Source organism: Anomaloglossus baeobatrachus, chromosome 1 (assembly GCF_048569485.1).
Source record: "Anomaloglossus baeobatrachus isolate aAnoBae1 chromosome 1, aAnoBae1.hap1, whole genome shotgun sequence".
Lineage (NCBI taxonomy): Eukaryota > Metazoa > Chordata > Amphibia > Anura > Aromobatidae > Anomaloglossus > Anomaloglossus baeobatrachus.
This window is the reverse complement of record NC_134353.1, coordinates 762061559-762086793: the sequence shown is the minus strand read 5'-3', so window position 1 is coordinate 762086793 and position 25235 is coordinate 762061559. Positions and strand designations below refer to the sequence as shown.

Sequence of the window (25235 nt, the reverse complement as noted above, 5' to 3'; positions counted from 1 at the left end):
TTAATTGAATGATAGCAGCTACAGAATATATAATAGATGGGTTGGGTTTTGATAGTTATTCCCGCCCCTGTCTGCTTGTCCTTCCTCCCCCTGTCTGTTATTACAGGGGGAAGAGGAGGAAGGACAGGCAGGCAGATAGTGGTGGTAATAACTAGCAAAACCAGACCCACATAGCAGCTACAAAATATCTAATATCAATCAAATAACAGTGCATTTCACAAAGTTTACTTGCCTATATTTTGGAAAGTATACATGTGATCTCACAAGTAAAGGTATGTATAGAATCAGCATGATGGTGTCAGTATAGCTCTGGCTTTAGTTTATATACGAAAATCCTGGTGATTGGTCCTCTTTAAGGTATAGTGGAGGTGCGTTACCTGTCGGTGTATTATTACCAGTGTTGTAGGGGTGATTGCTGACTTCTACCTAGTGTTTGGCTGGGTGTATAAATGTCATGACCTACCTCCTAGGATACGGCATCAAAAACAACTTAATGGGAGTCCAGCGCCCCCATTGAACAGCACAGCTCTGTCCATAGTTGCTGCCAGGTGCTGCACATTGGTCCTATGCAAAAGATCTGTAGGGACCCGTAAGGTCTGCTCATTGTTTACATCCCGCTGCCACCATCACCTTTTGTGTGTCCGGACAACCCCTTTTAATGTTGAACTCCTCGTGATAAACTCCGAAATCTAATATACTGCAGTTTTCATTCTTCATTCTTCATCATGGTAACTTTTGAGTTTGGTCATTTTAATGCTTAAGTACTAAAGGCTTTTTACTGTTTGAAGTTAAAAAAGTGATCTGTTAATAGTTTCCATTATATAACTTTTCTTATAACAATTTTTATTTTATTTTTTTTTTTGGTGGGGGAGGCACATTCCTGATCAAATCTGTTTAGGTAGTAATTTTTTATTGTTTAACCTACTTGAAAGTTATGAAAAAACTGACAACTGGGTGTTACTATCTAGGGGTGTGTCTCTAAAGTATGACTCTGTCCAATCAGTGCTGGCAGTATCCAACTGTGTAGGGACACGCCCTTTTGACAGGTAGCGAAGAGTGATCCCAGCAGTTAATTTTTCGTTTTTTATACATTTCCAGGAGGAATAACAGAACTCTCCTTTAATTAAAGTAACAGTACAAAACATTTTTTTTTTTTTTTTCCATAAAAGATAAATAATTATTTCAGACTTGTTGGGAGAGGTGGCAGTTCATCTTTATACAGGCATTTAGAGAGTTTATCGCAGCATGTCAACTTACAGTATGCTTTACAAATGCAAGTGTTCTCAGCTGAGAGAACACAGCGACAATCCACTGTACCGAGATCCCTGATTGTGGGCCCGGACTCTGCAGTCTTCTGCGGAGAATACTTGCGTCTCCACTAGAGAACACTCGGGCATGTAGAATGCAGCGTGCCCAGATTGTGGGCAGCTACCCGTATGGTTACTAGTTCTGTCTTGGAATAACTCGTGCTCAATTTCTGTCTACGACAATGAAAGATGAGACTGAAATCATGAAAGCAGCCATGTATAAAACAGCTGCCAAAAGTGAAGAGCCGTATAGTAATATACTGTATTTTTCGGACTATAAGACGCACCCTGATTTTAGAGGAGGAAAATGGGAAAATTTTGAAGCAAAACATGTGGTCATGACACACTGTTATGGGGCGAGAATCTGCTGCTGACACTGTTATGGGGGTAATGTCCCCAAATTCTCTAAGGTACCCCATCCTGCTAATGATTCTCCTGCCTTGTAGATTATGATCCCCATCCTTTGTATATATGTACCCCATCCTGGTATATATTTCCATCCTGCTATATACCGCCATCATGGTATATATTCCATTCCTGCTATATACCGCCATCGTGGTATAGCCCCCATCCTGCTACGTAGCATCCTGGTATATGCGCTTATCCTGCTATATACCCCCATCCATCCTGCTATATACCCCCATCCATCCTGCTATATACCCCCCATCCATCCTGCTATATACCCCCCATCCATCCTGCTATATACCCCCCATCCATCCTGCTATATACCCCCATCCATCCTGCTATATACCTCCATCCATCCTGCCATTTACCCCTATCCATCCTGCTATTTACCCCTATCCATCCTGCTATATACCCCCATCCATCCTGCTATATGCACCCATCCATTCTGATATATACCCCCATCCTGCTTAAATGGCCTGTATCCTGTGGCACACACAAAAAATTAAACGTTTATACTCGCCTTTCCTCGCTCCATGCAGCATCGCTCCTCCTCCTGTCAGTGCCAGCAGCAGCGCCGCTGGAGTGTGGAGCCGTCACCGTTGTCTGCAGCATTGCAATCTCCTACTGTTTGCCTGTCAGCTGACCTGTGTGGAGACTAGCGCTGTGCACAGCGATGATGTCATCGCTGTGCTCACTGCTCTCTACACAGATCAGCTGGCCGGCAGACAGGAGAAGATCGTGATGCTGCAGACAACGGTGACTAGTGAGTATACTGATTCACTGCACCCCATGATGATGATACGCGGGGGGGCAGTGAATACAGCCGCACATGATCACTCCAGGCTGTAGTTGCCAGGGGTGATCACGCGGGCTGGCTATTAATTATGCACGCACCCCCCGCCCATTATCCCGCCCATCTGTCAGCGCCGGCTTCAGCGCTGAGGGATGATGGGCGTGCATATGAAATGAGCGGGCCCACGTAGTCACGGCAGGCTGCTACAGCTTGCTTGTGCCACCGATGATCCACTCCACCGCAGTACCCTCATTCCCCGCAGCCACATTCGGACTATAAGACTCACCCCCCACTTTCCCCCAACATTTGGGGGGAAAAGTGTGTCTTCTAGTCCGAAAAATACGGTAGTTAGTAAGGTAGGAGAAAACAAAAAAGCCCAGAGTCTGGTTTCAGATATTCTCTTGAAACGTTAGTTAGGCAACTGTAGGTCAGTTATCTCTTGGCAGACCTTTGTTTTATAATATTTGGCAAATCTTTTGTGTGTTGTTGGTCCCTGTGTTTGAGAAAAACTCTTCCAATACCTAAATTTTTTGCCCTTCTCTGTATTATGGGTTTTAAACTTCAACAACGTTTCCTAAAGCTTATCTAGCTAAAGACAAACCTCCAATTTTTATCCCTCTCAATCGGACGGACGTTAATTTTGGGAAAAACGTTGTTAATCGGCAAAAAAGGATGAAACTTAAGGCTTTTAGACTTGAAAGAAATGACAAACAGCAGGTACTCTCCCTCTCCTGGTCCAGCGCCGGCTGTCTGCCACTGCACCAATCTCTATGTTGTGATCTCATGTCCCCAGCACCGCTGCAGCCAATCTCTGAGATCTGATGCCCTGCTGATGTAGACAGCACAAAAAGCTGAGCTCAGACATTTCCTGTGGCGGTGATGTATACTGTTAGGCTATGTGCCCACGCTGCGGAAAATTTGCAGAATTTGCCCCCATTTTTTTTTTCTTGGAAATTTTGCGGATTTTTCAAAAATCTGCAGTGCAGCGAGTCCCCAGCCATTTCTGTGTCATTTGGGGAGTGAGGTGCCCATGCTGCGTTTTTTTCCGCTGTGGATAATGCGGATTTCCCTGCGGAAAAATCTTAAGCATGTGAATTATTCCTGCTGATTTTTCCGCATGATCCCATACATACCTGCCTTGATAGAAGACACTGGAGTCACTTCCTCCGGTGCAGAGGAGCGCAGTGGAGCCAGGAGGTAGGCGGGGCCTGCACGAGCTCCGGTCATGTGACAGCCAGAGCTAGTGCAGGCCCACCCACCTTCTCCTGCAATGTGCAGACAGACACGGCCGGAAAGTGAAGTGCTGCGTGATGGAGGGAAGTATGAACTCCCTGATCACTCCAGCACTTGTTCTGCATTGAGGATGCAGTGCCGAAGCCATGGTACTATATCCTCAATGCAGAATGACCGCAGCATATCCGCAGGACATTCCGTAATAAAACTGCAGCATGTAAACAGACAAAGTTGTGCTGCGGTTTTCTGGGAGCTCCTGCGGAATGTCCTGCGGATATATCCGTAGGACACTTACCCCATGAGCACATAGCCTTACTGCATCTGTGAGGTCAGTGTGCAGTATACATACGGTGTCTAATGATTTGTCTATGGTGGCGGATTCCGTCGCTATGCGCTAAGCAGCGGAATCCGCTGACTGATTTCGTCACGTTCTACTGCGCATGCTCAGCATGTCCAGCAGAACGATCAAAATCGTTTAAAATCACTCCTGGTCTCTCTCATCCCCCCCCCCTCCCTCTCTCATACTTACTGATCACAGGCGCGACGTTGCACGGCTATCACAAAGCTCCGGCGGCTTTTCCTCCTTTGAAAATGCCGGCCGCCCATTATTCAATTTAGTATTCACTGCTTCCCCCGCCAACCGGCGTCTATGATTGGTTGCAGTCAGACCCGCCCCCAACGCTGAGTGACGGCTGTCTCACTGCAACCAATCACAGCCGCCGGTGTGCGGGTCTATATCGTGCAGTGCAATAAATAATTAAAAAAAGGCGGCGTGCGTTCCCCCCCAATTTTGATACCAGCCAAGATAAAGCCACACGACTGAAGGCTGATATTCTCAGGATGGGGAGCCCCACGTTATGGGGAGCCCCCCAGCCTAACAATATCAGCCAGCAGCCAGCTGGATTTGCTGCATCCATTAGATGCGACAGTCCCGGGACTCTACCCGGCTCATCCCGAATTGCCGTGGTGCGGTGGCAATCGAGGTAATAAGGAGTTAATGGCAGCAGCCCATAGCTGCCACTAAGTCCTAGCTTAATCATGGCAGGCGTCTATGAGACACATTCCATGATTAACCTGTAAGTGAAAGTAAATAAACACACAACCGAAAAAATCCTTTAGTTGGAATAAAAGACAAAAAAAACAAGCTTTCACCACTTTATTAAAATCCCCAAATACCTCTCCTGGTCCGGCGTAATTCACACGAGGTCCCGCGACGCATCCAGCTCTGCTACATGAAGCTGACAGGAGCGGCCGTGAGCTCCACGCAGCAACTGAAGTGAATCGCGCTGTCAGCGGAAATGTCACTGAGGTAATGCCTGTGCGTGTGCGGTGATGATGGGTGCGGTAGTACCTGCGTGTGCGGTAGTGCCTGCGTGTGCGGTGATGATGGGTGCGGTAGTTCCTGCGTGTGGGGGGATGATGGGTGTGGTAGTGCCTGTGCGTGTGCGCTGAAGATGAGGGCTGTAGTGTCGGGATGTGTGCGGTTATGATGAGGGCTGTAGTGTCGGGGGGTGTGCGGTGAAGATAAGGGCTGTAGTGTCGGGATGTGGGCTGTAGTGCGGGGATGTGTGCGGTGAAGATGTGGGCTGTAGTGTCGGGATGTGTGCGGTGAAGATGAGGGCTGTAGTGTCGGGATGTGTGCGGTGAAGATAAGGGTGGTAGTGATGGGATGTGTGCGGTGAAAATGAGGGCTGTAGTGTTGGGATGTGTGCGGTGAAGATGAGGGCTGTAGTGTCGGGATGTGTGTGGTGAAGATGTGGGCTGTAGTGTTGGGATGTGTGCGGTGAAGATGTGGGCTGTAGTGTCTGGATGTGTGCGGTGAAGATGTGGGCTGTAGTGTCGGGATGTGTGTGGTGCAGATGAGAGCTGTAGTGTCTGGATTTGTGCGGTGAAGATGTGGGCTGTAGTGTTGGGATGTGTGCGGTGAAGATGTGGGCAGTAGTGTTGTGATGTGTGCGTTGAAGATGTGGGCTGTAGTGTCGGGATGTGTGTGGTGCAGATGTGGGCTGTAGTGTTGGGATGTGTGCGGTGAAGATGTGGGCTGTAGTGTTGTGATGTGTGCGGTGAAGATGTGGGCTGTAGTGTCGAGATGTGTGTGGTGCAGATGAGGGCTGTAGTGTCGGGATGTGTGTGGTGCAGATGAGGGCTGTAGTGTCGGGATGTGTGTGGTGCAGATGAGGGCTGTAGTGTGGGGATGTGTGCGGTGAAGATGTGGGCTGTAGTGTCGGGATGTGTGCGGTGAAGATGTGGGCTGTAGTGTCGGGATGTGTGCGGTGAAGATGAGGGCTCTCTCTCGGCTAAAGAAAACTTAACGCAACGCGTTATTTCACTGGAATCCGTTGCCTTTATTATCACACTTTTCTTTGTCGCTCCATTGGGAGACCCAGACAATTGGGGTGTATAGGCTATGCCTCCGGAGGCCGCACAAAGTATTACACTAAAAGTGTAAAGCCCCTCCCCTTCTGCCTATACACCCCCCCGTGCTCCCACGGGCTCCTCAGTTTTTTGCTTTGTGCGAAGGAGGCAGACATGCACGCATAGCTCCACAGATTAGTCAGCAGCAGCTGCTGACTATGTCGGATGGAAGAAAAGAGGGCCCATAACAGGGCCCCCAGCATGCTCCCTTCTCACCCCACTCTTGTCGGCGGTGTTGTTAAGGTTGAGGTATCCATTGCGGGTACGGAGGCTGGAGCCCACATGCTGTTTTCCTTCCCCATCCCATTTAGGGCTCTGGGTGAAGTGGGATCCTAAACGGTCTCCAGGCACTGAGACCGTGCTCCATCCACAGCCCCTGGGGACTCTGCTGGATAATGGAGCCGAGTATCGTCGGGGACATGGCCCTGCTACTTTGAGGTACTCTGTGTCCCCGTGGGGACCGCGCACAGAAACACTCCAGCATTGCTGGGTGTGTTAGTGCGCCGGGGACCGCAGCGCTGACCACAATTGTGCCATCACACGCTGCAGCGTGGCTGGGTGTGTAGTGTATTGGGGACTACCGCGCTGACCGCCGCTGCCATTGTTATACATGCGGCGCGGCTGGGACTGTTAGTGCGCCGGGAACATCCGCGCCGACCGCGCTTATACGGCGGCCGCGCTTATAACTCTAGTCCCCGGCTTTTGCGGCCTAGTCTCATTCTCTTCCCGCCCCCAGGCCTGCCAGTCAGGGGAAGGGCGGGACGCTGTACAGAATGTCAGCACTGAGGGCTGGAGCATGCTTTGCATACTCCACCCCCCTCACTGTGCACAGTGGGGCACCAGTTCCCGCACTTTCTAGGGCACGCCCACGGCCCCCTCCTCTCCTCAGGACGCCGGCAGCCATTCCTGTCAGCTCTTCTGACGCTGGAGAGGGGAGACAAGCTGTGGGAGACCCAGGCAGGGATTCTGGTGGCCACACAACCGCTTTGAGCGGCCGGTAAGCAGCACCTCTGGTGCTGGCCCCACTTGTGCAGAAGTGTACTTATAGATTATATGATTATAGGCTATACTTTACACTGTATAGTGCACGGTTGATTTTTGGCTATATACCCTCCTGGGTTGCTCAGGGGAGACAACAGCATGGCGCCCACAAGAAGCAGGGGTGCCAAAACACAGGCTTACTATGCTGCCTGCGCCGCATGTACGGCTCCACTACCGGCAGGTTCCACTGACCCTCATTGTATGCACTGCTCGGCCCCTGTGGCACTTACTCAGCCGGAGCCTCTGCTAAGGGTGGCCCAGGGGGAACCACCTGCTAACACTGTCCAGGTGACAGGGACGGAGTTTACAGTTTTTACTGAAAGGCTGTCTGAGACTATGGCTAAGATACTAGAAGCTTTGCAGTCCAGACCGGTATCTCAGACCATGGGCACTGTGGAATCATTGCCCCCTGGTTCCCCTCAGTTGCAACAACCATGTCCTCCCGGGGTGTCTCATAGATCCCAGAGTGAGGTCTCTGACACGGACCGCAGTCCCAGACCGCCTAAGCGAGCTCGCTGGGAAATTCCTTCGACATCATCACATTGTTCAGGGTCTCAGCGGGAGGACTCTCTGTATGATGAAGCGGAGGTAGCTGATCAGGATTCTGATCCTGAGGCCGCTCTCAACCTTGATACTCCTGATGGGGACGCCATAGTGAATGATCTTATCGCGTCCATAAATCAAATGTTGGATATTTCTCCCTCAGCTCCTCCAGTAGAGGAGTCAGCTTCTCAGCAGGAGAAATTCCGTTTCAGGTTCCCCAAGCGTACAACGAGTATGTTTCTGGACCACTCTGACTTCAGAGAGGCAGTCCAGAAACACCGGGCTTGTCCAGATAAGCGTTTTTCTAAGCGTCTTAAGGATACACGTTATCCCTTCCCCCCTGACGTGGTCAAGGGCTGGACTCAGTGTCCCAAGGTGGATCCCCCAATCTCTAGACTGGCAGCTAGATCCATAGTGGCAGTTGAAGATGGGGCTTCACTCAAGGATGCCACTGACAGGCAGATGGAGCTCTGGTTGAAATCCATCTATGAAGCTATCGGCGCGTCTTTTGCTCCAGCATTCGCAGCCGTATGGGCACTCCAAGCTATCTCTGCGGGTCAAGCGCAAATTGACGCACTCACACATACGTCTGCGCCGCAAGTGGCTTCCATAACATCTCAAACGTCGGCATTTGCGTCTTACGCTATTAATGCTGTCCTGGACTCTGCGAGCCGTACGGCGGTTGCAGCCGACAATTCGGTGGCAATACGCAGGGCCTTGTGGCTGCGGGAATGGAAGGCAGATTCGGCTTCCAAAAAGTGCTTAACCGGTTTGCCTTTTTCTGGCGACCGTTTGTTTGGTGAGAGATTGGATGAAATCATCAAGCAATCCAAGGGAAAGGAAACATCCTTACCCCAGGCCAAACCAAACTTACCCCAACAGAGGAGGGGACAGTCGAGGTTTCGGTCCTTTCGGGGTGCGGGCAGGTCCCAATTCTCCTCGTCCAAAAGGCCTCAGAAGGATCAGAGGAACTCCGATTCATGGCGGTCTAAGTCACGCCCTAAAAAGACCGCCGGAGGTGCCGCTACCAAGGCGGCTTCCTCATGACTTACGGCCGCTTCACACCGCATCCTCGGTCGGTGGCAGGCTCTCCCGCTTTTGCGACACCTGGCTGCCACAGGTAAAAGACCGTTGGGTGAGAGACATTCTGTCTCACGGTTACAGGATAGAGTTCAGCTCTCATCCTCCGACTCGATTCTTCAGGACATCTCCGCCTCCCGAGCGAGCCGATGCTCTTCTGCAGGCGCTGGGCACTCTGAAGGCAGAAGGAGTGGTGGTCCCTGTTCCTCTTCAGCAACAGGGTCACGGTTTTTACTCCAACTTGTTCGTGGTTCCAAAGAAGGACGGGTCTTTCCGTCCTGTCCTGGACCTAAAACTGCTCAACAAACACGTAAAAACCAGGTGGTTCCGGATGGAATCCCTCCGCTCCGTCATCGCCTCAATGTCTCAAGGAGATTTCCTTGCATCGATCGATATCAAAGATGCTTATCTCCACGTTCCGATTGCTCCAGAGCATCAGCGCTTTCTGCGCTTCGCCATAGGAGACGAACACCTTCAGTTCGTGGCACTGCCGTTCGGCCTGGCGACAGCCCCACGGGTTTTCACCAAGGTCATGGCTACAGTAGTCGCGGTCCTCCACTCTCAGGGACACTCAGTGATCCCTTACTTAGACTATCTGCTGGTCAAGGCTCCCTCTCAAGAGGCATGCCAACACAGCCTCACCACTACTCTGGAGACTCTCCAGAGCTTCGGGTGGATCATCAATTTTCCAAAGTCAAATCTGACACCGGCCCAATCGCTGACCTATCTTGGCATGGAGTTTCATACCCTCTCAGCGATAGTGAAGCTTCCGCTGAACAAGCAGCGTTCACTACAGACAGGGGTGCAATCTCTCCTTCAAGGTCAGTCACACCCCTTGAGGCGCCTCATGCACTTCCTGGGGAAGATGGTGGCAGCAATGGAGGCAGTCCCTTTCGCGCAGTTTCACCTGCGTCCTCTTCAATGGGACATCCTACGCAAATGGGACAGGAAGCCGACGTCCCTCGACAGGAACGTCTCCCTCTCTCAGGCAACCAAAGCTTCCCTTCGGTGGTGGCTTCTTCCCACTTCATTATCGAAGGGGAAATCCTTCCTACCCCCATCCTGGGCGGTGGTCACGACGGACGCGAGTCTGTCAGGGTGGGGAGCAGTCTTTCTCCACCACAGGGCTCAGGGTACGTGGACCCAGCAAGAGTCCTCACTTCAGATCAATGTTCTGGAGATCAGGGCAGTGTATCTTGCCCTGAAAGCGTTCCAGCAGTGGCTGGAAGGCAAGCAGATCCGAATTCAGTCGGACAACTCCACAGCGGTGGCTTACATCAACCACCAAGGAGGAACACGCAGTCGGCAAGCCTTCCAGGAAGTCCGGCGGATTTTGATGTGGGTGGAAGCCACGGCCTCCACCATCTCTGCAGTTCACATCCCAGGCGTGGAAAACTGGGAAGCAGATTTTCTCAGTCGCCAGGGCATGGACGCAGGGGAATGGTCCCTTCACCCGGACGTGTTTCAGGAGATCTGTTGCCGCTGGGGGATGCCGGACGTCGACCTAATGGCGTCCCGACACAACAACAAGGTCACGGCATTCATGGCACGTTCTCACGATCACAGAGCTCTAGCGGCAGACGCCTTAGTTCAAGATTGGTCACAGTTTCAACTCCCTTATGTGTTTCCTCCGCTGGCACTGTTGCCCAGAGTGTTACGCAAGATCAGGGCCGACTGCCGCCGCGCCATCCTCGTCGCCCCAGACTGGCCGAGGAGGTCGTGGTACCCGGATCTGTGGCATCTCACGGTCGGCCAACCGTGGGCACTACCAGACCGACCAGACTTCCTGTCTCAAGGGCCGTTTTTCCATCTGAATTCTGCGGCCCTCAACCTGACTGTGTGGCCATTGAGTCCTGGATCGTAGCGTCTTCAGGATTATCCCAGGAGGTCATTGCCACTATGAGACAGGCTAGGAAACCAACGTCCGCCAAGATTTACCACAGGACGTGGAAAATATTCCTGTCGTGGTGCTCTGCTCGGGGTTTTTCTCCCTGGCCATTTGCCTTGCCCACTTTCCTGTCCTTTCTTCAGTCCGGATTGGAAAAGGGTTTGTCACTCGGCTCCCTTAAGGGACAAGTCTCTGCGCTCTCTGTGTTTTTTCAGGATCGCCTGGCCAGACTTCCACAGGTACGCACGTTTCTGCAGGGGGTTTGTCACATCGTTCCTCCTTACAAACGTCCGTTGGAACCCTGGGATCTGAACAGGGTGCTGATGGTTCTTCAGAAACCACCGTTCGAGCCAATGAGGGATATTTCTCTCGCACGCCTTTCGCAGAAAGTGGTTTTCCTAGTAGCAGTCACTTCACTTAGGAGAGTGTCTGAGCTGGCAGCTCTGTCATGCAAAGCCCCCTTCCTGGTGTTTCACCAGGACAAGGTGGTTCTGCGTCCGGTTCCGGAATTTCTCCCTAAGGTGGTATCCCCCTTTCATCTCAATCAGGATATCTCCTTACCCTCTTTTTGTCCTCATCCAGTTCACCAATGTGAAAAGGATTTGCACTTGTTAGATCTGGTGAGAGCACTCAAACTCTACATTTCTCGTACGGCGCCCCTGCGCCGCTCGGATGCACTCTTTGTCCTTGTCGCTGGCCAGCGTAAAGGGTCACAGGCTTCCAAATCAACCCTGGCTCGGTGGATCAAGGAACCAATTCTCGAAGCTTACCGTTCTGCTGGGCTTCCGGTTCCCTCAGGGCTGAAGGCCCATTCTACCAGAGCCGTGGGTGCGTCCTGGGCATTGAGGCACCAGGCTACGGCTCAGCAGGTGTGTCAGGCGGCTACCTGGTCGAGCCTGCACACTTTCACGAAACACTATCAGGTGCATACCTATGCTTCGGCGGATGCCAGCCTAGGTAGGCGAGTCCTTCAGGCGGCGGTTGCCCACCTGTAGGACGGAGCCGTTACGGCTCTATTTTGAGGTATTATTTACCCACCCAGGGACTGCTTTTGGACGTCCCAATTGTCTGGGTCTCCCAATGGAGCGACAAAGAAGGGAATTTTGTTTACTTACCGTAAATTCCTTTTCTTCTAGCTCCAATTGGGAGACCCAGCACCCGCCCCTGTTTTTTTGTGTACACATGTTGTTCATGTTGAATGGTTTCAGTTCTCTGATATTCCTTCGGATTGAATTTACTTTAAACCAGTTTATAATTTTTTTCCTCCTTCTTGCTTTTGCACCAAAACTGAGGAGCCCGTGGGAGCACGGGGGGTGTATAGGCAGAAGGGGAGGGGCTTTACACTTTTAGTGTAATACTTTGTGCGGCCTCCGGAGGCATAGCCTATACACCCCAATTGTCTGGGTCTCCCAATTGGAGCTAGAAGAAAAGGAATTTACGGTAAGTAAACAAAATTCCCTTCTTTGCAAGGCATCCGTCACATGCGTTACACAACGCATTGTGACGGATGCCGTTCAAAGCAAGTGTGAAAGTAGCCTTATATGGGTGAATCAGGAGAGAGTCCTCCGCCGGGCGTGGTGGGGGTGGCCCACAGATCTCTAGTCTGCACACTTTCCTGTTAAACAATCTTAGCATTGAGATTTCCATAGTCTTGTTCTTACATTAAGGATTGTTTACACAGTATTTTTTTACGTGCATTTCTGTGCCGATTTTGTATCTTTAATCTGCATAAAATCCCTATTCTGTGCATGTAAATGTTTCCGCCAGTCTGTTCACATACAGTGGGAAAAAGTTTGTGCAGATTTTTGTTGCTTTTGCTGAAATGCGCAGCAGTGGTAACAGTAGGGCAGTGTGAAAAGGAAATATTGTGCCACAGAAAAGTCACCACAGAGTTTACTGCAGTGTGGACAAAAATCCACTTTCACTTGACAGTATTTTGCATTTGCAATTGAAAACCAGGAGTGCAATTTGCTGCTTTTCCATGTTTTGGAAACTACAGTGGAATCTCAGTTTACAAGTAACCCGGTGTGCGAGTATTTCGCTATACGAGCAAAGCTTGCTGTAAATATGTAACTCTGTTTACGAGACAGCTTTGCTGTATGGGCAAATATCACCGCACACACTTCCGGTTCCGTACTTTAACCACGCTCTGACGCGCTCTTGCAGTCCGCACAAACACACACATATTATGCTCGCCTTACCTTCCGTCGTCGACCTCATGGTTCTTGTAGTTCGCCGGTACAGGATGTGTATCTGGTAACCATCGCGACAATGGAGTATCTTCTGGTGTCTGTCGCTACTCAAAGGCAGCGCGATGACCAATCAGAGGCAAGCAGCTTCTGCCTTTGATGTCAGCGCTCTGGCAGCAGAAGCTCCGGCATCGTCGCGATTGTTACCCGATACACATCCTGTACCGGCGAACTACAAGAACCAGGAGGCCGGCGATGGAACGGAAGGTAGGGTGAGCATAATATGTGTGTGTGCGTGTTTTGTGTGTGTTTGTGCATGTGTGGAATGGCACAATAGGGGACCAGGATGGGACATTGAACAAGTTGTGGAATAAATTGTCTGAACTTGCATTATTTCCTATGGGAAATTTTGCTTAGCTAGATAAGTAACTTGGTTTACAAGCACACTCTCAGAACAGATTGTTCTCGTAAACTAAAGGGTACTTTACACACTGCGATATCGGTACCGATCTCGCTAGCGAGCGTACCCGCCCCCGTCGGTTGTGCGTCACGGGCAAATCGCTGCCCGTGGCGCACAACATTGCTAACACCCATCACACAGACTTACCTTCCCTGCGACGTCTCTGTTGCCGCAACCCGCCTCCTTTCTAAGGGGGCGGTTCGTGCGGCGTCACAGCGACGTCACACGGCAGCCGTCCAATAGCAGAGGAGGGGCGGAGTTGAGCGGGACGTAACATCCCACCCACCTCCTTTTTTCCCCATTGCCGGTGGACGGAGGTAAGGAGATGTTCGTCGCTCCTGCGGTGTCACACATAGCGACGGTGTGTGCTGCCGCAGGAGCGACGACCAACATCGCTACTGACCAGACGATTTTTCATAAATGACCTCACAGACCAACTATATTTTGCCTCTTGCCATTGTTTAAGGTCGCTCCAGCCTGTCACATGCTGCAATGTCGCTAACGACGCCGGATGTGCGTCACAAGCACCGTGACCCCCGACGATATATCATTAGCGATGTCGCAGCGTGTAAATGGCCCTTTTGGTTCCACTATATTCTGATTTTGGCTAACAAATACTGTTGCGGTTAGGAGGAGTCTGAATGGAAAAGCAGTCACACAAAGTATGCGCAGATTTATTTTATGACACTTGCTTTGTGCTTTAACTAATCCGATAGAACATCAGAAAGTCACAATGGCTCCCCCAAACATAGCAGCCCTAGTTACAGGGGGAAAAGCCCTGCTAATATGACTGCTTTTAGAGTCTGGGTTGTGCCAGGTTTAGTCAGACAGCCAGGACAGATAGGCATTAACATTGTGTTTGCAAAGAAAAAAAAATGTTTCTGCCTTCTGTAGTGGATATTAGGTGGTCTGTGACAGCTGGGTGCCCATAGATGCATGATTCTCCGGTGCAGCAACTGTTGCAGCCTGTTATGAGCGTCCTTTTATATTACAGCACTGTAACAGCTGCTGCAAAACACCTACAGTCAGTCTTTAAGGAGTTAAACCAAGTGTTAGAGCGGTTAGGGTGGAACAAGTGTTCTAAAGGAAGGTTATAGAGTATAAGAGAACTTGATTCACAATGTTGGTCTATTCCGTAGCATGCAACATTTTGGACACCCCTGGTCAAAATTACTGTTGTGAACAATTAAGCAAGTTGAAGATGAAATGATCTCAAACAGGCATAAAGTTAAAGATTACACATTTCCTTTTGTATTGTAGTCCCCACAAAAATGTTTTTACATTTTTAAATTAACAAAAAAGTAAAATGGACCACTGCAAAAGTTTGGGCACCCTGCATAGTTAGTGCCTAGTATCACAGCTTGTTAACACTTTTTGTAGCCAGCCAAGAGCCTTTCATATCTTGTTTGAGAGCTTTTCAGCCATTCTTGGAAAAGTCTTCCAGTTCTGTGAGATTCCTGGGTCTTCTTGCATGCATTGCTCTTTTGAGGTCTAGCCACAGATTTTCAATGATGACCAGATCAGGGGACTGAGGGCCATTGTGAAACCTTCAGCTTTTTACCTTTTGAGATAGTGTATTGTGGATTTTGGCATGTGTTTAGTATCATTATCCATTTGTAGAAGTTAGCCTCTTTTCAATTTCAGCTTATTTTATAGATGGTGTTATGTTTGCATCAAGAATTTGTTGAAATTTCATTGAATCCATTCATCCTTTTACCTGTGAAATGTTCCCAGTGCCATTGACTGCAACACAACCCCAAAGCATGATTGATCCACCCACATGCCTAATGGTTGGCAAGATGTTCTTTTTGTGAAATTCTGTTACCTTTTTTTTCTCCTCACATACCTTTTGATCATTGTGGCCAAAGAGTTCTATGTTAACCTAATCGGTCCACAGGACTTTTTTCCAAAATGCATCAGCCTTGCTTAGACGTTTCTTCTGACTCTGAATTTTATGGTGAGGATGCAGGAGAGGTTTTCTTCTCATGACTCTTCCATGAAGGCCATATTTGTGCAGGAGTCTGAGTCTGCTAAATCTTCCTGAAGGTTTTTTGTAGCCCAGCAGGAGTTCTGATTTGCTTTTCTAGTAATCCTATGAGCAGCTCTCACAGAAATGTTCCTTGATCTTCCAGACCTTATCTTGACCTCCACTGTTACTGTTACCTGCCATTTCTTAATTACATATTTTTGAACTAAGGAAAGGGCAACTTGAAAACTCTTTGCTATCTTCTTATTGCCTGCTTTGTGTGCCACCACCATTTTCATATTCAGAGTGCTAGGCAGCTGCTTAGAAGAACCCATGCCTGCTGTTTTTTTGGCACAAGGTGAGAGGAGGCTAGGTTTTTATAAAGCTGTAAAATTTGCATCACCTAACCTTTCCTAAAGATGGTCAACAAGCCATAGCCCTAACAGGCTAATTAACTTTGACCAAGGTAATAGAACCTATATGAGCACACAAATCTGAATGGGTGCCCAAACGTTTGCATTAGCCCATTTTCATTTTTGTAATTTTTGAAATTAAAATGTGAAAATGATTATTTTGCCTAAAATATAACGGAAATGTGTCATCTTTAACCTTATACCTTTTTATAGATCAGTTCCTCTTCAACGTGCTTAACTGTTCACAGTAACAGTAATTTTGACCAGGGGTGCCCAAACTGTGCTACATCATTTTAGAGCATTAGGTTGTCAGAAAGTGAATGGGCAATGGCTATAAAAACAAGGCTTGCATTCTGGTGGACCCCACCTGATCATTTTGCAGCATGGAATGTGTGTGGACACCTAATGGCCTGGCTTCTTGTGACATCCGCCTAATGTTGTGGGCTATAGAACCATCTGGCTGGCTTGTATTTTAAAAGTGGCAACTTTGATACAACCGCTTTTAACTTTTCTAGACCTTTTGTAAATAAAGCATAATCGTTGTGCGTTATACAAGTGTATTTTATACATTTTAGAGATCTTTGACAATAATACAAACTTAAGGCTATGTTCACACGCAGCATTTTATGGGTGCGCATCACATGTGCTTTGTCTACAGTACACGCTTAATAAATGTAGCTTTCTTCACGAAAAACGCTGTGTGTGCACATGGCCTAATATTTCTTATATCTGAGCAATTGTTACAAAGATTTCAGTGTAAGCATTCTTCTTGTCCTGAGGATTTGCTACCATCCATCCTCCTCATGTTCACAGATGATTACTATAGCGACCAACCAGATTTGAAATCTCATTTTCGCCTAGCTCTATGGAAAATTAAATCTTCAACCTGATAGGATGTGTTGTATACAGTGATAAAACCTCACTGAATGACGTATTAAAGTTTTACTGTTTGCAAGGTTGGAGCCCCTAAAACGTCCTGTAGATTAGTGGTTGTCTAGGTCTTGAGTCCACCCACTGATTGGTCAACATGTGCATGAGCGCGCTCACTGCAGTGTACAGGCTCTGGAGAGTGCGATCATGACACTATACAGGCTCTCGGGAGCACACACACAGCAGTGTACAGGCTCTCGGGAGCGCGCTCACGGCAGTGTACAGGCTCTGAGGAGCGCGCTCACAGCAGTGTACAGGCTCTGAGGCGCGCGCTCACGGCAGTGTACAGGCTCTGGAGAGTGCGATCATGACACTATACAGGCTCTCGGGAGCACACTCACAGCAGTGTACAGGCTCTCGGGAGCGCGCTCACGGCAGTGTACAGGCTCTGAGGAGCGCGCTCACAGCAGTGTACAGGCTCTGAGGAGCGCGCTCACGGCAGTGTACAGGCTCTGGAGAGTGCGATCATGACACTATACAGGCTCTCGGGAGCACACTCACAGCAGTGTACAGGCTCTCGGGAGCGCGCTCACGGCAGTGTACAGGCTCTGAGGAGCGCGCTCACAGCAGTGTACAGGCTCTGAGGAGCGCGCTCACGGCAGTGTACAGGCTCTGAGGAGCGCGCTCACGGCAGTGTACAGGCTCTGAGGAGCGCGCTCACGGCAGTGCACAGGCTCTGAGGAGCGCGCTCACGGCAGTGCACAGGCTCTGAGGAGCGCGCTCACGGCAGTGTACAGGCTCTGAGGAGCGCGCTCACGGCAGTGTACAGGCTCTGAGGAGCGCGCTCACGGCAGTGTACAGGCTCTGAGGAGCGCGCTCACGGCAGTGTACAGGCTCTGAGGAGCGCGCTCACGGCAGTGTACAGGCTCTGAGGAGCGCGCTCACGGCAGTGCACAGGCTCTGAGGAGCGCGCTCACGGCAGTGCACAGGCTCTGAGGAGCGCGCTCACGGCAGTGCACAGGCTCTGAGGAGCGCGCTCACGGCAGTGCACAGGCTCTGAGGAGCGCGCTCACGGCAGTGCACAGGCTCTGAGGAGCGCGCTCACGGCAGTGCACAGGCTCTGAGGAGCGCGCTCACGGCAGTGCACAGGCTCTGAGGAGCGCGCTCACGGCAGTGCACAGGTTCAGTAGAAAGTCTGTATATGCAGAATTTAGTGCCTAACAATGACGTATACCAATCCCTACAGAGATGTCTACAAAATATACCAATAGAAAATGCTACAGAAAGAAAGGTCTATATATAAAAAAAAAAATAGCCGCAAAACGTATTGAAATTAGATAAAAATACACAATAGAAAATAAGGGGTACAGCAGCCAAGGGTCACTTTTTATAAGCAACATGAAAAATAGACTGTAGCAATACATAATGAGCAATATACATCATCAATATGGGAACATTCAGAGTAGAAATATACTAATTCCTAGGGATGATCGAATACCTCAAATATTCGACTTTGCGAATATTCGACGAATAACTTGCTGCTATGTGAATATTCGATGCACAATGTAAGTCTATGGGAAGCGCGAATAGTTCCGAATAGTTATTCGGGTTTCCCATAGACTTACATTACGCATTGAATATTTACAAATAGTCAAATAGCGGCGACCTATTCAGAAAATATTAGTGAAGCCGAATATTTTGAGGTATTCGATCATCCCTAGTAATTACCAATCATGATTAATTATCGGGCAATGAATCGAGAAGTAATACATAGTTAAATGTATGCTATGAAAGGGTATTCGGCAAAAAAATAAAACCACAGTATATTAGCATGAAAGGATCATGGAGCTGAACATCAACAAATTACTCAAACATGATTGAAACTAAAGGGAACAAACAGGCTGCTCCCCTTGATGATTGGTAAAAACTAACCTTAAATGCTGTGTGCTGCTCCATTATCATACACAGAGACATGAGTTTCGCATATGCTTCTTCAGGCGGTGTGTTACCTTTTTGAGCAGAGGTTTCGGTGATCTATAGGGGTTTTCGGGAACTAAACGCCCACCGATCTACAGGACATTATAAGGGCTTAAAAATATTTACATACAATTACAATTTAAGGAAATGTTCACCGCTAGGATCTTCTTTTGATATAGAGCACGGAGAATCAAATCTCAGTGAATGCTCCCCACTGATTGATAATATAGTATAGTTTTCGCATGTAAATGTCCAGTGTTAGTGACTGGTCACCTCTTACATCCAGGAAATGAATGAGGACCATAGCACGCCCAAGAAGGAAAAGCAGGAACGCATATCAAAGCATAAAGAGAACCTCCAGCACACTCAGGCTGAGGAAGAAGCTCAACTCCTTAGCCAACAGAGACTGTACTATGAGAAAAATTGCCGACTCTTCAAGAGGAAGATAATGATTAAAAGGCATGAAGTTGAGCAGCAGCACATCCGTGAGGTACACTTCTTTACTCTCTATAGGCTTTGTAATGAAGGTTGTAAGCGCTGCAGGTACATGTGCCATCTACCTATTTGCCACCGCCAAACTTCCCAAAAAAATTCCTATTCCACGGTTCTCCTGCAATTTGGGAAATCAGTGATTGGCTTTTATGCAATGATAATAATCAAAATGGATGCGTCAGTTTTGTATTTTTTATATCCAGTTAACTGTACTGTTTTTATGCATCTTTGTAGGTTTGTAGTACTCCAACTAGATAAACAGTGTGCTCGAGGGTACGTGCCCACCATGAGGTTTTGACGCTGCGCATTTTTCCTTTGCTGCTACTGTAATATACTGAGTCTCTGCCAAAGTGGATGGGATTTCTACAAATGTCATCTCCACTGTGCATCTTTTACTCATTGTAAACTCACCTGGGGTTCGTTTCTCCAATCCACAGCATGTCAATTTCTCTTGCGGATACGCTGAGTTTTCTGTGTGGAATGTCCCCATAAGGCTATGTGCCCACGTGAGATGAAACCTGCAGATTTATCTGCAGAAAATCTGCGGATTTTCTAGATTTTCCAGGTAAATCCGCAGGTTTCAGCATGCACAGACACTCCCCATGTTATCCTATGGGACATGGGGAGTGCTGTGTCCACGCTGTGGATACGTGCAGCTGCGGAACATGGTACGGATGTCCCGCAGCCACACGTAACTGCATGTCAATTCTTTTTGCGGAATTGCCTGAGGAAATCTGCCTTGGTCCCATACTTACCTGCTTTGATAGCAGACACCCGGTCACTTTCCCTTCGTGCACAGGACAGCAGTGGAGCTAGGAGCAGGAAGGAGGAGGAAGTGGGCGGGCCTGCACGAGCTCCGGTCATGTGACAGCCAGAGCTAGTGCTGGCTCGCCCACCTCCTGCACAGTGCAGACACGGCTGGAGACGGAGAGAAGTGCCCCGATCACTCCAGCTCTTGTTCTGCATTGAGGATGCAGTGTCCAAGCAATGGTACTGTATCCTCAATGCAGAATGACCGCAGGATATCCACAGGACATTCCACAAGAAAACCGCAGCATGGAAACAAAGTTGTGCTGCGGATTCCTGGGACCTCCTGCGGATATAACCGTAGGACACTTTCCCCGTGGGCACATAGCCTTAACGTCCATTAGATGCGGATAATCCACAAGTTAAAAACACGCGTGTAATCCACACCTAAGAATGTCAATACCAGGAAGTTTCAGAAACTAAGCCACTGTATTTAAAGCATGACACACCAAACATACAGAAAACGCAACGTTAAAACGCAATAAAACATGTAGCGTAAAAAAAACCGCACATAACGCAGTGAAATTAACGCAAGCAAACAAAGGTGCAGAAATTCTGCAGCGTCAAAAAATCAACAAACCCTGTTCTTGGGAATGTAGCACAAGGTACGTCCGCACGGTCAGGATCAGGTGAGTTTCTGATTCTGTAAAGTTTCTGCACCATTTCCGCACTTTGGTTTACTTGCAGTTTTGACACGAGATGCAGTTTTGATGCAGTTTTTTGGGCCATCAAGAAAGTCAATCAATTGAAGTCAATGGGTGAAAAAATGCTGCTAAACTGGACCTATAATTGACATGCTGCAGATTTTTCTTCTGCACCCAAACTGCATGGGGATAAAACGCACCGTGTGCACAGCAAATCTAAAATCCCACAGACTTTGCTGGCTTCAGGAGAGGCATGCAGATTTCTGAAAAACTGCAGTGTGTGCGCAGGGCCTTAGACCACATAAAAAAAAAACACGTCAAAACCGCTTCTGGTTTTGACGTGGGTTTTTTTTGGCACAGCGTGCAGATCTGGTGCAGAAAATTTCTGCACCAAATCTGCAGTGTGTGTGCACATAGCCTTAAACACAGCGTAAGGCCCTGTGCACACTAGAAAAGATTTTTCTCAAGAGATTTCAAGAGTCTGAAAGATTAGTGCACTTGTGTTAAAAAAACACACCAATAACGCATGTTTTACCGCGTTTGCTGCGTTCTTTCCACAGGTTGGTCCCTGCGGGGTTTTTTTTTTACCACTATCAATGCAAAAAACGCAGGTACCTGAGAAAAAGAATGAGCAAGTCACTTCTTTTCTGCAAGAAATTCTGCAGAAAGAATGTTCTTGAGAAAAAAACGCAGCGTGCGCACAGCTATTTTTTTTTTCCCATAGGTTTTGCTGGGGAATGTCTGCAGAAAGGTTACAACCATTTTGTCAAGAAATTTCTGCAGCAAAAATGCAAAAAAAAATCTCTGGTAAAAACGTGGTGTGCGCACAGGGCCTTAAATAGTGTCCAAAATGTGTGGGAATGTACCCTAAGAGATGATGATTGAGTTGCCCATAATGGAGTAGAACAAGCAGTCATTAAATGAAGGAGAAACCTCAATAAGTGTTTTCTTTCTATCAACAAGAAATCTAGTTGCCCTCATCCTTTTAGTCTGCAGCTTTTATTTTTTTTTTTATCTTTTATACAGATATAGGGCAAAGAAGAGAGGCTTCTGCTGCGGCCAGTTGTCTTACAGCCAGGTCATGGGACAGAGAGAAGGAAGGGGGCACCGGCTATCTCCTGAGATACACAAAGGAGATTTTTTTTATTATATATTCAATTTAATCTCTCTCTATATATAGATATATATAGGTATATATATATATATAGGTATATATATATATATATAGGTATATATATATATATATATAGGTGTATATATATATATATATATATATATATATATATATATATATATATATATATATATATATATATATATATATATATATATATATATATATAGGTATATATATATATATATATATATATATATATATATAGGTATATATATATAGGTATATATATATATCTCGCGTTCTCTCTGCGCTCTCTTCTCGCTCTGCGCTCTCTTCTCGCTCTGCGCTCTCTTCTCGCTCTGCGCTCTCTTCTCGCTCTGCGCTCTCTTCTCGCTCTGCGCTCTCTTCTCGCTCTGCGCTCTCTTCTAATTTTTTAGTTTGTATTTTAATCAAACTTAGATCAAAGAAAAGTGGAAGATGTAGTGGGATAACTTTGTGTATTTTCTGTTAGTAGCATAGAGCAGTCAGTAGGCCAAGAGCACTGTTACCAATCCATGGTAAATTACATGATAGGGATGAGTAATTTTCTAACTTGATGTGTTCTGAAAGACCCGCGTAGTAGCTCAAGCAAGTTCTCTCAGTACTGTTGACTATCACAGCCAGCAAGTCTTCAAAATGTAAGTAATAGGCATAGTATTCCAGCACTTTTATTGACCTTTAAATAATAGTTGGATCCTGGAACCTGGTCACCCCTCTTCCCTTCAATGGTTTTTGTCTGTAACTAACACTAATATCCTTCCCAGGAGCTCAATAAAAAGCGAACCCAGAAAGAAATGGAGCATGCCATGTTAATCCGGCACGACGAGTCAACTCGGGAGCTGGAGTATCGGCAGCTGCACATGTTGCAGAAACTTCGGATGGACCTTATACGTCTGCAGCATCAGACTGAACTGGAGAATCAGCTGGAATACAACAAGCGCAGGGAAAGGGAGTTGCATCGGAAACATGTGATGGAACTCCGGCAGCAACCCAAGAATCTCAAGGTATTGTCCATGCTTTTATTGGTGTATTTATGTTATACTTTGCTCTATTACCTTAGAGAATTTTTCAATAAAATGCATGTCACCTATCGACAGTATAGATGATACATATCCGAGCACTGAGCTCCACCCCTTGGACACGATCGGCCTTCTCACTGCAACTGATATAGGATATTGGAGATGGGAATTACCCTTTAATTCCCAATATGTAGTAGGTGAAATAACAGCAAATACCTCCAATTAGAAATGTAGTGTAATTCTCCTGATATAGCTAGGTCTCTTACCTCATGTGCAAGGAATTGCAGCTTAGATATCCATGGTTACAACCACAAGTAACTGTCACTGTAAAAGTGGACCTAAGCTGCAGTGCCCTGCACATGAAGTAAGCGACATGGCTATATCAGGAGACCTATACTATATTTCTTATTGGAGGTATTTGCTAATATTTCACTTACTACATATTGGGATATGATCTAGGAGATGGGGAAAAAACCCTTTAATGTAACGACATGTCCATGCATGATCTTTGCTGCTCCATTTAATTTCTACGAGACCGCAGATAGAAGAGTGCCTTACTACTCTGCCAGTCACATATAGACTCAACGAAGCTGTAACAGTCATGTTCAAGTATTCCGGCCACAGTGAGAAGAACCTGGGGACCAAGGCCACAGGTTTCCTTGCTGTGGGGATCACAGAGATGAGTAGATAGCAGTGTGAGCAGCCTCTTCTTACCTCAGCACTCCTCCTGTATCCAATATTAAATCTAGATGGACATGGTAGACCGCAAGACTGCTGATGTCTCAAGTAGTAGATTAGAGAGTATGGACAGCAGTGTGAGCAGCCTCTTCATACCTCTTCACTGCTGGTATCTCCGTTAATAGATCAGAAAGAATGGGTGATCTGCAGTGTGATCAGCCTCTTATTCTTCCCGCATTCTCGTTCTCTCCAGTATTAGATCAAATTATCCCCACTAGCAGCACATGCTCACAGATACTTGGCCTGTTAAAAGGATTGTCTACTACTTTTATATTGATGGTCAATTCTTAGGACAGGTCATCAATATCAGATTGGTGTGGCACAACACTTGGCACACTCGCTGATGAGCAGTTTCTGTTGTTGACCGGAAGTGCTCGGTTGTGTAGCGGACCAGCTTCTTCAATGTTATGGTGACTGTGATCTGCGGTACCACGCTGCAGCCACTTTACATTTGGAGCGTTTTGCTGTGCAACTGAGCAGATGCAGTTGACATCAGGGATAGGTGATCAGCGGGGTTCCTGGGTGTTGCACGCCCACCTATCTGATATTCATGGCCTATCCTAAGGCTTTAGACATCATTGTTAAAGGAGCTGTCCACTACTTTAACGTTCTAGAACAGGTTTCTGTTAGTGTAATGTATAGTGATTACCTCCCTAGACAAAATGAGTGTGATTTGCTATTTAACCCCTTAGTAAATAATCGATAACATTTTGACTATACGACAACTCTACATCCGCCTCATTTTTCAAACGTCATTTTATTTTGTTAGGATGTGAGAAGGGTTAAAAATGTAGCAGCAATTTCTCATTTTTTCAAGAAATTTACTGAACCTGTTTCTTTAGGGACCTATTCAGATTTATATTGCATGTTGGAAACGCCCCAAAAGTGATGCCATTTTACAACTGCACTCCTCAAGTACTTCAGAACTGCTGTTAAGAAATTTTTTAACCTTTCAGGCGCTATACTGAAATTAATGCAAAGTGGAATGAATAAAAAAAACTACATCTGAAATGTTGCTTTTGCCCCAATTTTTTTTCATTTTTTACAAAGGCTAGCATGACAAAGTGAACCCTAAAATTTATTTCCCAGTTTCTTTTGAGCATGCTAATACAGTACATATGGTCAGAAACCTCTCTCTGGGCAAACAGTCGGGCCCGGAAGAAGTACTATTTGAATTTTGGCTGAAATAGGTGTCGGCACCATGTCGCATTTTCAGAGGCCCTCTGGTGCCTAAATGGTAGACCACCCCCCAAAAGTGACCCAATGTTGGAAACTAGACCCCTCTAGGATTTTATTCAAGGGTATATTGAGCATTTTGAACCCACCGTTACTACACAGAATTTAATAACCTTACATCATCATATTGAAAATATTTTTTTATTTTACACAAAAATGTTGCTTCAGCCCTACATTTTTCACTTTTGTAAGAGTTAAGATGGAACAGTGAGCCCTATAGTTTGTTACTCACTTTCTTGTGAGCGAGGCCATACACTACATGTCGTCAAAGGTCTGTTTGGACACATGGTGGAGTTTGGAATGGAAGAGACAACATTCATTTGGAATAGAAATTTCGTTGGCAGAAATGGCAGGGCTCCTGAGGTACCAAAACAGTAGAAACCCCCACAAATGACCCCATTTTGGAAACTAGACCCATTAAGGAAGTCATCTAGAGGTGTGTTGTGCATATTGAACCTGTAGATGGTTCACATTTTAAAATGACGTTTTTATTCAGTAAAATGTTGTATTAGCCCCAATTTGTAATTTTCACAATGGATAATAGGAGAAAACGGACCCCATAA

General features: G+C 47.2%; 1 protein-coding gene across 2 annotated transcripts in view; it reads left to right on the top strand.

Annotated features, from left to right (window-relative positions):
- The window catches only part of TAOK3 (TAO kinase 3), a 159220-nt gene that overhangs the window by 118702 nt on the left and 15283 nt on the right, over positions 1–25235 (top strand). For both annotated transcript variants that reach the window (XM_075324255.1, XM_075324247.1), the window contains 2 exons: positions 18867–19070; positions 22444–22683. In XM_075324255.1, the coding sequence (XP_075180370.1) occupies positions 18867–19070; positions 22444–22683 (444 nt within the window). The remainder of the gene's footprint in view (positions 1–18866; positions 19071–22443; positions 22684–25235) is intronic.